This window comes from Aulonocara sp. 'chitande type north' Nkhata Bay, linkage group LG13 (genome assembly GCF_057382095.1).
Source record: "Aulonocara sp. 'chitande type north' Nkhata Bay isolate Kocher_YH1m ecotype deep benthic linkage group LG13, A_spYH_male_GT1.1, whole genome shotgun sequence".
Classification (NCBI taxonomy): domain Eukaryota; kingdom Metazoa; phylum Chordata; class Actinopteri; order Cichliformes; family Cichlidae; genus Aulonocara; species Aulonocara sp. 'chitande type north' Nkhata Bay.
In genome coordinates this window covers 15,964,784-15,979,921 of record NC_141356.1, presented here as the reverse complement: position 1 = coordinate 15,979,921, position 15,138 = coordinate 15,964,784, and the positions used below count along the sequence as shown (strand labels likewise).

Genomic DNA, 15,138 nt, shown 5'->3' with positions numbered 1-15,138 from the left:
CTATAACACTAATGCTAGTATTTAAAAGCAAAGCGTGTCAGTCGAGTCAATAATGCACACAGTCTGAAATTCTAAATAACTGTAATCTTTAGCTCATCCAGGCATTGGACCAATGAGCTAATGCCATTGAGAGGCAGCTAATGTCTGTATGTTTGCAATATACAAGAATTGCGACTTGTATTATAGTATTGATCAAAATGTAATTAAACTTGCACACAATAATTACCTTCAACCAAAATGTGCTGAAGGTCACATTTGTCTTTCTCACTGATTTTAATCCTCATTTGTTTGAGCCTAGGAGGATATTACCAATCTTTATATCATAAATATAACTTATTTAACTGCAATCAATCACTCTGCTTTAACTGCTGCTTCTGTCTTTTGCCCAAAGTGTGTGGCTCTGCAATTCTGCTAGCAGAGCTTCAATGTCCATTGACCATTCCTTAGTGTATCAGCATGGTGGAAACAAGGGGTACCGACTAATGTCAGCATATTTAGTTTTCACAGTATAGGACTTCACAGATAAAGGCAAATTACTGCTGTATTAGACATAAAAAAGTGGTATTGTGCCATCTCTAATTATTTGTGCATCCACTAAAAATCTCTGATGAGTTTGAATCTTTTCTTTCTTTTCTTTTCTTTTTTTCTTCTTACTTTCTTTTTATTATTTTTCTTTAAACACTATACAGGGGGTAGGGGGTAACAACAAAATAGAACAACAACAAAAAAAGAGGAAAAAAAAAGATAAATACAGAAGGTAGGGTACCAAAAAAAAAAAGGAGTTTGAATCTTAGTAACCTCAAAGTCAAAGTCAGTACTCTTAATCATCATCATACTGCACACATACTACTAAATGTATTTGTGTATGAAGCTACATAGGGCGATGATATGCTGTTCTTCTTCTGGTTATTTAAACTTCTAACATATCTGATTACATGCTTGACAAAGGGCACATTTAGCTTGTTTGCTGTTCTTTCTTGCTTTAACCAGCTAAACTTGATAGTCCTTATCTTTGAGTTTGTCTCTTTTCTGGAAAAAATTTTGAAGCAGTTGCCTTCATACATGGAGCTCCCTATGTGCCCTCAGCTCAGTATCCATCAGTTATAACAAATCAATATTTTTAGTATTTTTCTGCAAAATATGAAAACATCTCTTATTGGTTTTCTAAATATAAATGTCGGTTCTCTTCGTCTAGTCTAAACAGCTATCGATAACAAAACTGCATCTGCAACAGCTAAGGTATAACATTTCTGCACCAGACCTTTCCGTTCCACCCTTGTCATTCCCTGATCTATTTCCTTGCTTTTAATTCTCATCTTCCTTTGTGTCATCCTTGTGCCTCTCTCTGTTTTCACAGTATGCCCTCTCCATTGTTGCTCATCCAAAGTGCTGCCTGACCTTTCCCAGTGGTGCTCCCTTTGGAGCTGGTGAATGAATTCTCTCTATGTTTGTCTGTATATTTTGAGTGTATGTGTTTGCATGTGTGCTTGCCATTTGATTTTGATTGTAAATAAATACAGTACTGTCTTTCCAAAGGTTGTGTTTGATTTAAAATAAAGTTCATCTTGTAATTTATGTTTCCTATTAGAGTAAAAAAGGTAGATAAAACAAGTTCATATGTGAGGGCAAGCGTCTCTAAGGGCAAGCGACTATTCACTATTGTATGAACTCTGTTCCATGCTCCGATCTGTCCTGCACATATCACATGCAGTTTTAAAAGACCAAGGGCCAGATTTGCTGTCTGTGTGCACACTAAACTTGAACTGAAAGGTTTGGTCACAGTCATCTTTGCTGAGAAGAATGCACATGTGTTTGTTATGAAGGTGAGTTTTTAAATGAAACTGATTTTTTTTTTTTTTTTTTGGTAACACTTTATTACACAGTGTATGCTAAAGCATGTTTTTTGGGCCTGCTGTAGCTGTGATAATTCCTGGAGCAAGACGTTATCAGAATGAGCACATAATTGCAGTGGGTGGATGGCTCGGAGCTCTTAGTGGGGTGCCATAATTTTGTCTTTGTCCTGTAGTTCTTTACTGAGTCCTAAGCCTAAATGATTAGAGCTGTGCCTTGCATATTTCTAGTCCTCAGTGTCATAAAAGAACAAAAGTTTATGTGGAGTGTTGCTGGGCGAGGGAGAATAGTTCCCCATTAAAATGGCTGCGAGTCAAATTCTTCTCGTTGACTTAAATGAGTATCAGTGCGCGTAAACTGCTGTTGGAGAAAAACAAAAATAAAAAGGAAGAACAATGTGCACAGTGTAAATGTAGGATTATAGCAGTAACTTCATTACATTGAACACTGGTCATGATAAGACCTTAAATGTTTACCTTTCTTTGGAAAAATATGGAGCTGTCAGAGTTATACAGAGAGTATAACTCTGTTCCCTTCAGTGGTGTCACATTGATCTGTATTGCCATGCATGCAAAATCTATACTTGTACTATGTTGTTTTGATAAACAGATTGCTCGTTCCTTGGCCGTGCGTTGTTAGTAGGTCCCATGACAGGACTTTACATTCCGATTAGTGTGTTTGGGACTTCATGCTAATTTGCTCTGTTTAGTAAATCTGACCTTAATCTGGCAAAGGCTAGAATGCACTGCTTTAAGTTTTAGGATGGGGTTCAGTAACCAATGGGTGATACTAATCAATTCCTGATAATAATGAATGAGGTCCAAGTGTTGGGCTCCAAGCACCATTGTGCTTAAGTGCATTGTTAGAGAGTTGTTACCATGTTATTACTCTCAAGTCATAAAGTTAAAATAACAGAAGAACTTATGTTTGTGGCAGTGTGTTTTTCAGCTCTGTGGTTTAGTATCAACTACATCTGTTTGTAGGTCAGTAGCAAAAGTTGAGCCAGCTTTAGGTATGTCTTTATTAGGATTTTACTGAAATAGAACTGAAGTTGGTCTGAAGATATGTTTTTAATATGATGAGTAGCTTACAATTATGACTTCATTTATTTTCTTTTAAGCATAGAAATAATGAGTTTTGTGCATTTGACTCAAACTGAGTGGGTCCAAACATAAAATGTGATTTTGTTTTTATATATACATATTTAGAAGACTACATGTTCCTAATTTTAAAAAAAAAAGAAAGGACTGCAGTTTCCAAAGTGAACACAAAGTTGACTCCCAAACACAGTCCAGTATCATTTTATAAAAAGAGCATTTATTTCAAAGGTTTTTTTTTTTTTCTTTTTTTTTTGCTTCGGAGATTGAAGCACATAGTAAAGCAACAGTACAATGTTCAGAAAATATAAGTGTGATGCTGTAACATTTTTTTTTAATCTTTATCTTCTTAACACGTTTTTGTTGTAATACTGGAATATTCTGCATGTATACTAAAATAAGAACTTTTAAAATTGTACAAATTGGTACCATAAAACTTGACAGAGAATAAAAACGAGGCGTTCTCTCACTGCAACAAACACAGATTGCTAGTTTTCCTCTTGAACAGGGAGAAAGAACAAAGAAATGCCAAACAATGAAAAGAGAAACAAAAATGAAAGAAATGAGAGGTTGTATGGACACAGGCATAAACCAAGTCTGTTTAACTTTAAGCAGTACATTTCTTACGGCCGCCTAAAAATGAGACTAGAATACCGTGTAGTCTCTCCACGTTTAGGCAACTTTACAGATAGTAAATCTGAGCTGCAAAGAGTTAAACCAAAATTTCTTCCCATGTAGCTGCAGCCAGTAAAAGAACAGTTATAATAATGATAACAATAAGAATAGAAAACAACAATAATAATCATAATAATATAATAACATTAAAAAAAGAGATTGACCAAGAACCTACACATTTAAAAAGGATGTTTTGGTTTCAGCCTCAGCAAATGTGGTTCTGAAAACATACTTATGTTATTTTCCAGTGTTGTTATCTCTATATAGCAACACATGTTGATACAACAGATGTTGCCGCCAACATGCCGTGCACGGTACTGGAAAAAGACACAATGCACATTTTACCAATCTACATTTACTGTGCTGGCAGACTCAGTACATCCCATCTAAAGACTGTGCGGGGCGCAGGTTGGATCCTCAAAGTGATATATCACGTCAGCACGTTGCTCTGTACACACCTAACATGGAGAATAGTTTGCTTTCTGAATATACGTCTCAAGTTACAAAAAGAAACAAAAGGAGAAAAAAAAAGAGAATGCACTGCGTTGCAAGAGTGTCTATTAAGTTTAAGGCGATTTTTAGAGCTCACAGGTTTGTACTCATTGTGACTGATCATCATCAGTGGACTCCAAATGAGGAAGTGATCATTCGTTGGTAGACTCGGTATGGGGAGTGATTGTTGTTGTGAGGAATGGGGACACAGGGCGAGGGCATGGAGAAGGGCAGCTTTTTCTTTTCAGGTCTTCTCTGCAGTGAAGAATGAAAACAAAGAATCATCCACAGTTTGAAAATTGAATCCTTGTTGAGTCTGTCTCTTTTTGAGAGTAGAAAAATTGTATCTGTGTAGCATTTTCAGTCCTTGTGTGTTCCTTTGTCTTTGTGTAGCTACTGAAGATAGCATTCTCTTACTCCTTACTCTTGTTGTGTTTTTACCCCTGGAGTTGTTGTTTATTTATTATAAGGCCACCATACTGTGAAGATGCTGTGAGCATCTTCACAGTATCAACAACCCAGAGTCGGTCATGCCATCAAAACGACAGTACCTGCTGAATTCGGCACACACGACATGTCGGCAAAATCATTCCATTTGATTTTTGACCCTACTAACACATCTGTACATTTTATTTCTATTTAATAACATCAGGCAGTTGCTGGAATCCAAACAAGCTCTTCCTTTAATTTATTTCTCTCCCTTCCTCTTTGTCTTTGAGAGATCAACAAAGGGGATGTACTCCACGCAGAAACCTTTCAAGGGAATAAAATTTCCCTCAACAACCATAAAAGAAGAATGTGAATCCAGTCCACAAAAGTATATAGAACCTCTAATAAACTAAACATTTTGCTAAAAGCAAGTCATTTTGACCATACAGCAACATTTTTTCCATCAAATTACTCCCAAACAGACAAATTGCTGACATAGCAAATCTCCAAGCCCTGCAATGTTCAAGTCTGTAGAAATAGAAGGAGGGAAAGAGACACAGAAAGGACAAGGAAGATTTGGGAAAACCGGGAGTGTTTCATGTCCAGGTGTTCACAATGTGTCCATTGACAAATCATTTTGGAGGACTGGAGCGTTGCCATGGAAGGGGGAGCTGTTAACGTTTGTTGACTAATTGGCATGAACTGATCAGTTGGTAGTTGGTAACAGTTGGGAACTGGGGAGTGTTAACCCTCAGTTAACAAATCCTCATGGAATCAAGAAATCAGAAATCGGGGAGGCGTCCACTCAGTGAGACCACTGTTAAGAGTCTTCACCATCATCAGCATCATTAATGGAGCAGTCTTTGGTCCCGTACAAATCTGCCAGCTTCTTAAACCTCGGCCCCCAACTCTGCAGATAGTCATAATCCAAGTCGGACTCTGTTGTGACAGACTCGAGGGAACTCAATGACCCGGCCAATGATCCTCTGCCTTCATAGCCGTAGATCTGAATGGAGTCGTAAGGAGGTGCAGTCGGGTCACTGTCAGCTTCTGCAATTCGAGTCTTGATGAAGTCATCCACATCAACGCTGTTGGCTGCAGGACGGCCAATGCCGGGCCTGATAGGATACTGAAGTTCTGGTTTGATATCCTTTCTTGGCAGGAAACCGTTGGCACCATCTGGGTTCTGAAAAGTCAGAGAAAGAGAGAAAGGACACTACCGTCAATTATAAGCTTACAGATGTATATTGCAGAGAATGAACAAACGTAAGAATTGTATTTATCTGCTGGCAGATAAATCTGGTTAATATTCCACCTTAAGTACTTGTAGGTTTTTAGTGTAATGTTTATATGCATAAGCAGAAACTGACAGTCACAGATTGCTTTTGACCTGCCTGAGGCTGAAGCAGCAGACCCTCAATTTCCTCTTTTCCCCATAGACTTTTATCTTTAATACCAAGATGGTTATTGCCACTCGTCCTCTCACCCTTACCTGCAGTGTGGCAATGTCGAAAGCCTCTGTGTCCTCCTCACCGCCTCCCTCGTCATCATAAGTGATAATATTCTCCCGGATGTCTTCCTCCTCGAAAACTATCAGTGGCTCTTTCTTCTGACGCCTCAGTGCAACAAACAACACTACTATTGCTGCCAAATAGAAAACAAAAATGCAAGGGTTTATATTTCCATTTAAAAAACATTTTACAAAAACCTTCATGATTACAGGTAGTAGACAAGTTAATCGTGGATAATTAGTGTGCACTGTGGGAGGTTGCACCTTGGACATTTTAATTCATATCATTATTGTATTATGTTATACACGCATGCCATTTTAATTCTAAATTGTCATCAACATGTCAAACTCGTCAAAGGTTTTCAAATGTGTTGTACTCTGTGTAAAATGCAGTGTAAATTAAGGTTGAAGAATCAGCTAATGGCTTGTGAAAGATTTTCTGTTTTGAAAGCATATTTATGATGAGATATAAGGCTAAAAATAGATGTGTTTCTGTGTGTGTGTGTGTGTGTGTGTGTGTGTGTACTCTAAAGAACTGTCTTGTGTGCATGTGTGTTGTAATAAAAAAAATTTCAACCCAAGCAGACAGTGTGTGTATGTATGTATATATATATATATATATATATATATATATATATATATATATATATATATATATATATATATATTTCCTGCGCATAAAGGATAACAATACAACAGCGACTATCGCTGCTCTCTTATGATTGAGCTGCAGCTTTTCTGTCTGACACATACAGTAGGCAGCAAAGAGGCGGCAATGGAGACCAATTGAAGTGAAAGATACTGTTTTTTTTTTTTTTTTTTTTTTTTTTTTTTTTTTTTAGTTGACAGCTGCGCTTGTTACTTGTAAGCACAATCAAAACCTTAGCGGCTAAAAAAAAGCCTTTACCAAACTACCTTTTCAGCAGGCTTAAACACTGACAAAAGTGGTACTTTCAAGCTCTTCCATCCACCTAATAGGTACACCCTGACTATGAAAAAACCCTACAAACGCATCCCTGTGGCTTTGCCTCCTAAACTCTCCAGAAACCTCTGGAAAAGGCTAAAAAACATTAAAAGTCAAATGTTAATATTTTTTGTACCGTTTCTTTTTATATAAATAGTTACATATTAAAAACAGTTCAAATTAATTTAATAATTTGGCTGTGAATAATTGATCTTACTTTAATGGATACATTTTTATTTTTTACTGCACTACTAAAGTTCTTCATGTACTCCCAAATTTTTCAGTGTGGGGCACCTGTGGTCCTTGGAGATGAAAGTAAATGTCAAGCCCTGCTATTGCAACATTTCCAAGTACAATGTGCGAACCAACACTAAGTGATTATGCATGGATGGGGTATGAGAGTGATTCTGTAAGTGCTTATACATAAGTGATTCCTTGACCTCTACTCTTAAGAAGATCAAACGATGCAGCACAGTTTGAATGAGGAGTCAAAAATAGGAGGCGGCCTGAGTCAACTGCTGATGTTTCACCTCAGTGTAAAGTAAATGTCAACCTTTTTGGTATTACTAGAAAGGTTTGCAGTTAAATGGCTCAGTCTATAAACACACCCTATGCAATTTTAGAGTGGCCTCCCTAAAATTTGATCCAGGAATGAATAAATGTCATATATTTTAGTAATCCCCCCTCAAGAATTAAGAATTTTGTTCCTTACCAAGCAGAATGACAATACAAGCCAGTATAGCTATCAGGGCTCCAGTGCTAAGACCAGCAGGAAGGACGTAGGGCTCCACATTACAAGACAGAATTGTGTCTTTGCTGTCACAGGAGCAGACTCTGATGGTCAGGGTGTTGGTGCTGCTCATAGCGGGAATACCGTTGTCGTTTATCTCGATGGGAAGGTAGTAAACATCCTGGGTGAGACGACTGAATCCTTTACGGAGCACATAAATACTGGCTGTGCTGTCTGTAGATGGAGAGAGAAATAAGGTGGTGAATGTGATGAAATGATGGAAGGTTGTTCAACTTCCAAAGGACTATAAAAAACACATGCTGCTGAATGTTTTGGCTTTTATGTGCAAAAACTCACATAATCCACCTTTGCACACATTTTTCTTCTTTAGCATTGTCCACACACACAACTATTGCTGCCCTAACACAGCAGCCAATGAGGTGTGACTTTGATGACATTAGATTTATATTTAATAGTGGGTCCATTCATCAGTTCAAAAGTAATCAAAGACCAGTTATTGCTGTTACGACACCAACCTGCCTTTTTTCCATCCCTCCCATGCCATTCTTTCGCATTTATATTTTATTACCAACAGAGGATTACACAATATGAGGCATTTCAGAGGCTATATCGCAGGAAAAACAGTGTCTAACTTGTATATTAAAATACATAACAAAGCCATACAGGTTAAAAATGTACAAACTACTGATGTATAATAATAAGGTATAAAATGCAGACAGATCTCCTCTTGGAGGTTAAATTTAGTATGAATTTAACCCTAAAACCTACAAAATTTAGGACAGACAGCAATTTTTTTCAAGCTCTGTTCTATTTTTTTTTTTAGCACTGCATGTCATTTTTAATAATCCACCTTTATTTTTCCATCTTGCTTTGTGTTTCCTAAAAACCTACAGGTTATGCAGATTGTTCCTAAATTCATCATTTTTTTTCTCTTTTCATGCTTCCCAGTTGTTCTTTACGTGTGATCAGGTGTAACGACAATCTAAGAATTATACTTCCGTGAAATCTCTTAACATTTCCAGAGAGTTTACAAAGAAGTCAAATGGTGACTCACTGTAAGCTTTACTGTAGATTTACAATATAAAATCTTTGAGTCATGCAAAAAAACATGTTACATGTCACTTCCAGTACATTACAGGAAAAAGAAAAGGAAGATTAAAAAAAAGGTTCATAACTTCTAGCCAAAAGCTATGAAAGTTACTCCAAACCCCACTCCCCGATAGAAACATCTTTCTGTTACTGATGTCATTTGTTGCCTCCTGCCAACACAGCCACTGTCTGAAAGTTGTATGTGTGATGCAGTGTGCAGGTGCGTGCTTCTCAGTCCTCTGAGAGGCTCTGGACTCTTTTCTGTCTGTCTGCGTTTCTGTTACCGTGTGGTACTGAAAAAGGTCACCCTTTTGCAGTGTTCTTCAATGATAGAAATCGCACACATTTCAAGCTGCTCATTTTAAGAACACACCTAGACTTCTGATAATATAAATCTTAGTTCAACACATATCACATTTCCACTTGTTATTGCTTTGTACTTCAGTATTTCACATCTTCTTCTATAAATAATAGGGCTGGTCAATATGTAATTTCAGCAGTGAAAAGGAAGGAAAACTAAAACGCATGCTACGACTCTTGATTTCTCTGTGCAGCTGGCGAAATGAGTGAAGAACAGGAAAAAAAATCACAGAAAAGGAACATTTAGTTGAAAAGAAATGTATGGGTCTGTGAGGTGAGTTTAGATTGGACTCGGGCTCGGTTAGTTTGAGAATGCAAGAAATGCACGGGGTGCATTTCGCCTGTCCTCTCTCTTCTCCACTCTTTCTGCTTTCCCACAGCCATTCAGAGTGGGTCCGTTTGTGCATCCCACCCCTACTCTATTCAGTGAGGAGGCTGATTAAAGGCTACACATTACAGGTCTGCGGTGAGCCTCCACCTTACAGTGGAATTCTATGTACTACTACATAGAGCAGTGCTGATGGAAGAAACAGCCCCTTTCCTGAGGAAATGAGACGGATACCTCAAATGAAAAATAAACTTCTGGTTTACTTGTGGTTCCTGAGATATTTCAAAGTAGAATGGAAGGCAGAGCCTTGATATTTCAGGTTCCACTTCTGTGGAATCAGCTTGCAGTCTGGATTTGGGAGACTCTACTTTCAAGATTAGTGTTAAAACTTTTCTTTTTGATAAAGTATATAGTTAAGGCTGGATCAGGTGACCCTGAATTCTCTCTTGGTTGCACTCAGTGTTTCTTGTCCACTCACCCTTTTCATAAATATGTGTTTATACACCACTCTGCATTAAATTAATAGTTATTATCAGTCTCTTTCACAGCGTGTTTTTCTTTTTGACCTGTCTTCCTTCCATGACCCTCAACATGTCAAAGCAGATGGCTGCTCCTCTCTGAGCCTGGTTCTGCCTGTTGTTCTTCCTGTTAAAAATACGTTTTTCCTTCCCATTGTCTTCAAGTGCTTGCTCACAGGGGGCCATGTGATGGTTGGAGTTTTCTGTATTATTCTAGGGTCTCCTACCATACCTTACTTCTATAAAGCACCTCCAGTGGCTGCTGTTGTGATTTGGTGCTTTATGAATTGAATTGAACTGAAGAAACACTTGAACTTCTCCAGTGTTTAATGTAATAAAGGTTGTTATGGGATTAAATAAAGGTCTTTACATATGTACTATAGTCTCTCCAATTATTTTGGAGTGATTTATTCTTAAAATGTAATTTTACTCATCCACCTAAAATACCTGTATTTTCCATATTGCAGTTTATTGAAACAACCTTTTTTTCAGTATCATGTGGCTTAAATCTATAGTAGTGTTCTCCGGATTACCTCGTTCTCTTTTCCTTTTTTTTCATCTTGCTCCCAGAACTAACAAAACTTAATTCAATCAGCTGGCCCCCGAAGATGTATGTACAGACGGACAGAGACCCCACTGCAATTAATACAGCCCGCAGGACATGTGTGCATTCATGTGCGTGTGAAATTCAGAGCACCTGCTGATTTCTACAAGGTACTGTAAGCCTCCATCTGGTTATGCTTTGATCTAATCTGAGTGAAAGGGGGAGAGAGAGCGAGAAGGAGACAGCAGATGAAGAAACGGTTAGACTGGCTAAAGAAAAGAATGGAAAGAGAAAGGGGAAACAATCAAAAAGCAGGGGGGGGAGGGAAGCGAAGAATTGGAAGGGATGGAGAAAATATTTTAAAGGTCATCTACCTCTGTTGTCTTTGAGGGAAAAGTTATGGTTATGAGCAACTTCTGGAGCAAGGTTGAATGTGAAGTGTTGCCTGTAAGCCATCTCATCCTTGTCCACTGCGCTCAATGTTTCGATGACCTAATACAAACAAATTAAAATGCAATTGGAAGGAAACAAATGAATGTAAATACTGTTTCTGGATACATTTAGCTTCACCATCATCCCACCAAACACGTGCATTTTAAAAATAATTTATCATCTCACACAGAAAGCCTCACCTTTCCCGGTGCGACAGTTTCACACATGAGGACCTCATTGTTGGTCGCGAACTCTGGAGGGTTGTCATTAACATCTTTCACTTTGATGTTAACCCGCACTTTGGTGTCTTGGTGATGGCCCCCTGCATGTATAGTACACACAGTGCAGTGCAAAATCATCAGTATTTTGCTCCATATAAAAATTCAAAGCAGTGTTAAAGTTATTAAAGCCACAATGTCATTTTTATGTGAATTATTTGTGATTGTCTGTGTGTCTGTATTGTAATCCGCATTTGGCATCGAGTGAATGGAAAGACTGTGAATATTTTTCATCTAAATTGCCTGTCAATCAGTCAGCCACTCAGCCAGCTATTTATTATTTTGATTTGCAAAAATTATAGACGAGTTTCTGAGACATCAAAAAAAAATACACTCAAACAGAATGGCACTCATTTAGTTGCAGCTCCCAGAAATGTCAAGTTATGCCTGCTGAAGATTAAATGAAGAAAAAAAAATGTGATGCAGACAGAATGATGTCTAAACAGCCAAAATAGACACAAAAAATACAACATCCAGAATATTAACTCAGAAAGATGGAGTGCACTTTTCTTGCTTTTCATCTTTAAAAAAGAAAACCCATCCATTTCAGTGCTGTACTGCCTTGCATATTTGCAATTTTAGTCAGTGTGATTTTCCACTACCCTGTCATTACTAGGCATTTATTTAGCTTCCCAGGGTCTGTATGTGGTTAGCATAGCCTGCAATGGTCCTAGCATTGTGGGCGGCAAGTCCGTTTCCATCTGTCCGTCTGGCGTCTAGCACACCACAGGGAAACCACGCAGCACTCTGCTAGTTTGAGCCCCAACCACAGAATACCAGGGTGGGGCCTCTGTGGCTTGAGGGAGGGTTGTTGGGGATAAAGCCAGGGAGGGAAAGCTCCAGAGGGCCTGTGGGTTGACTGGCATCTCCCCTGTTTCTTCCCCACGTATGCACTACAGTAGACTGTTAGGGTGGAGCTCATAATTAAATGTTATAGCGGTGCTTTAACTGTATTTACTTCTCTTTTCATTTCTGTGGAGTTTTCACCAAAATTCTAATTTTCATGTAAAGTAAACTAAAAAATAAGCTCATTTAAAAAAAACAATTAAAATTAAGGAAAACAGTTTAGGTATAATAATAATAGTTAAAGTCTTGTTGTTGCCTTTTTTCTCTACTTGTTCTTTGCCCCCTTATACAATTAACATTTATCAAAAGCCAGCTCAGTGTAGCAGATCTTAGTTTTCATTTCTGGCTAGTTGCATACACTAACATTAGACACATTCCACTGAGTTATAGATGGGTACACTTATCAGAATGATACCACTAAGTCTCAGCTGTAAAGCGTGAAGTCAGTTCACCCCCTCTGATTCCAGACATGTAATTAGTTCATCAAGATTTAGGCTTTTTGCTGCTGACAAACATAGCAAAAGGGTTAACTTTAGTCCCACCAAGAGGAGAAAAAAATTACAGCCCGCAGCTTGAATCCACTTAAAGTCTGTACATAAGATGTCATGGAGTGTATCCAGCACCACAGGACGACAGCCCGGGCTTCGGATGCCAGCAAATGTACAGCCTGGTGGCTATCTGGGAATTTTCCATCTGTTTGTTCTTGTTTGACTTTTTCTTCTCATACTACATCAGCGTGTGTGGTTTCAGTAACAGAAATGACACAAAGGCTAAGTTCAAACACAGGGAGAAGCTCATTAACTCCCAGAATGGCTGAAAATAAAATAAAATTTGCACTTAGGTGTTGTTTCACTTCACATTCAATTGTATCATAAGGGTCTATGAGTCCAAACTGTATATATATTAACTTTTGCTATGCATATAATGATAAATAGAAGTGTGTCTGTGTAGGCCATATTTAACAGATCTATAGGGACTCATTTACCACACATCAGAATCAGTCCCAGTTGTCTTGTATTTCAGAGTGCATACATACCAATCTCTGTAGCTGACACAGATATATTATGCCAGGGCTGTGTTTCTCTGTCCAGTGGTTTTGTTGTGGTTATCATGCCATCTTCTGCGTTTATACTGAAGAACTGCTCTACATCTGTGTACCGAGGGATCATGTACCTATACAGAAAGTTAGGACTCATGAGTTATCGGCATTACACATACGAACTAATAGATTAAAAACAAAATACATATATACTACAATACGAAATACATATAGCATGCAGTGTTTTCGTTTTGTACTATTTTGAGAGTCTAATAGTCTAAATCCATTTTTACAAAATGAGTCTTGTTATGCCTTTGTCTTATTTTGCATCCTTGCTCTGTTGAAAACATCTTTAATAGATAATATTAAATAAAATATTCTACAGCCTAACATCATATGATGTTAGGCTGATGTGAGTCATATTGTTTGCTCAGTGTGGCTGAATGAAGGCTGAAAGTTTTTGTTTTATTTTTGTGATGTTCCACAGTGAAAAGGCAGTTTCTTTCACTGCCACAAGCCTGTCTTAATTAACGTGTTTGTGTGTTTTTATAGCGTGAACATCTCTGTTACCTGACAGGATTGTTGGCAACATCAGTGTCCTTAGCATGAACTCGCCCCACCGGAGTGCCTGGAGGGGCATTCTCCTCGACCTCAAAAGTGTAACTTGAAGCTATAAAGACAGGAGGCTCATCTGCATCCTCCACTGATATCTACGAGCATAAACACACAATAAGCAACAACCTGTAAGGGAGTTTCTCTGATATTTGTCTTTTTTTTTTTTTAAGTCTCAAACTCGTGTCATATATTTGTTGTTTTTATCTGTACCTTTATTGTGGCTTCATCTTTGTAAGGGCCCCAGGCAAGGAACTGGGGGTCAATGTGAGGGTTGGATCCTTCCACCTTCAGAGTGTATGACCTTTTTGTCTCAAAGTCCACCATCTGAGAAAAGGAAAGGAAATAGAAGCTATTAAAACAGCCCCCTCCTGTTTTTAACTGTAAACACTTGAAACCTTCTTTTCTTTTTTTGTCTTTTAATTAGTTTTATCTGCAGGAAAACACACATTACATCATTTGCTTTGTGAAGCGTATGTGCGCACTGTGCACTTTTAAGGCCTTGTGATAGGGGGAGCTGTTGCTGCACGAATAACAGCAGACACGTTAGTTGCAGTACTACAACTATCACAGACCAACAAAAGTAAAAGTAATCCAAATACCAACTTTAATTTCCAGATGGTTTGTTATCCATGATATAGCATATGATATGATTATTTTGGGACCAGAATGAATCATTGGGTTGTTTCTTTCCTGGCTTTTTTTTTTTTTTTTTTTTATCGCCAGATGAAAACAATACCTGTCTGCCTTTAATGAGCTGGGATTAGGTTTGGGATTTTGGGACACCACATGATAAAGGGAATGGAAAGCAGGAGATGAAGCTTCAATCTAAGACCAAAAGAACAGCAGGCAGGTGACAGTTAGATTATTTTATCTATAATAATATCATCTAAATATCCATCCTTCAGATAGAGAGAGGTAAATTAAGCCTTACTTTACCATTTAAAGTCACTGTCATTGATTTACAATACCACTGGCAAGCCGATGTAAAACCCTTAGATTTAATACGCTCTTATTGAACTCAGCTTCAGCTCACTTACTGAGTATTGGTAGAAAACCCACTCACTTTTAATAGCTTCGATTTTGAATTGATTTGAGTGTGTGTTTTGAGGTATTATGCTCAATGTCAAAAGCGTACATTTTCCTCTCATCACATTTCCATTCAGTCATTAAATAATTAGCACATCAATTATAAAGCCATGACCCTCATCCAAACAGTCAGCCTCATGGTATGCATCTAATGAATTTTCCTCTCCATCCTACTGACTCCTTTTCTGATGTACAGGCTATATGCTACTGCAGGGGAAACTTTGGAGTCAACAA

The 15,138-nt window shown here is 38.0% G+C and overlaps 1 protein-coding gene across 2 annotated transcripts in view; it reads right to left on the bottom strand.

Moving 5' to 3' along the window:
• Window positions 1-3,146: 3,146 nt before the first annotated feature.
• cdh11 (cadherin 11, type 2, OB-cadherin (osteoblast)) overlaps window positions 3,147-15,138 on the bottom strand; it is a 99,559-nt gene continuing 87,567 nt past the window's right edge. For both annotated transcript variants that reach the window (XM_086258849.1, XM_086258850.1), the window contains 8 exons: window positions 14,029-14,142; window positions 13,774-13,913; window positions 13,201-13,337; window positions 11,241-11,362; window positions 10,983-11,100; window positions 7,731-7,982; window positions 6,037-6,188; window positions 3,147-5,730 (listed from right to left, as the gene is read on the bottom strand). In XM_086258849.1, the coding sequence (XP_086114975.1) occupies window positions 5,365-5,730; window positions 6,037-6,188; window positions 7,731-7,982; window positions 10,983-11,100; window positions 11,241-11,362; window positions 13,201-13,337; window positions 13,774-13,913; window positions 14,029-14,142 (1,401 nt within the window). In that variant the 3' untranslated portion in view covers window positions 3,147-5,364. The remainder of the gene's footprint in view (window positions 5,731-6,036; window positions 6,189-7,730; window positions 7,983-10,982; window positions 11,101-11,240; window positions 11,363-13,200; window positions 13,338-13,773; window positions 13,914-14,028; window positions 14,143-15,138) is intronic.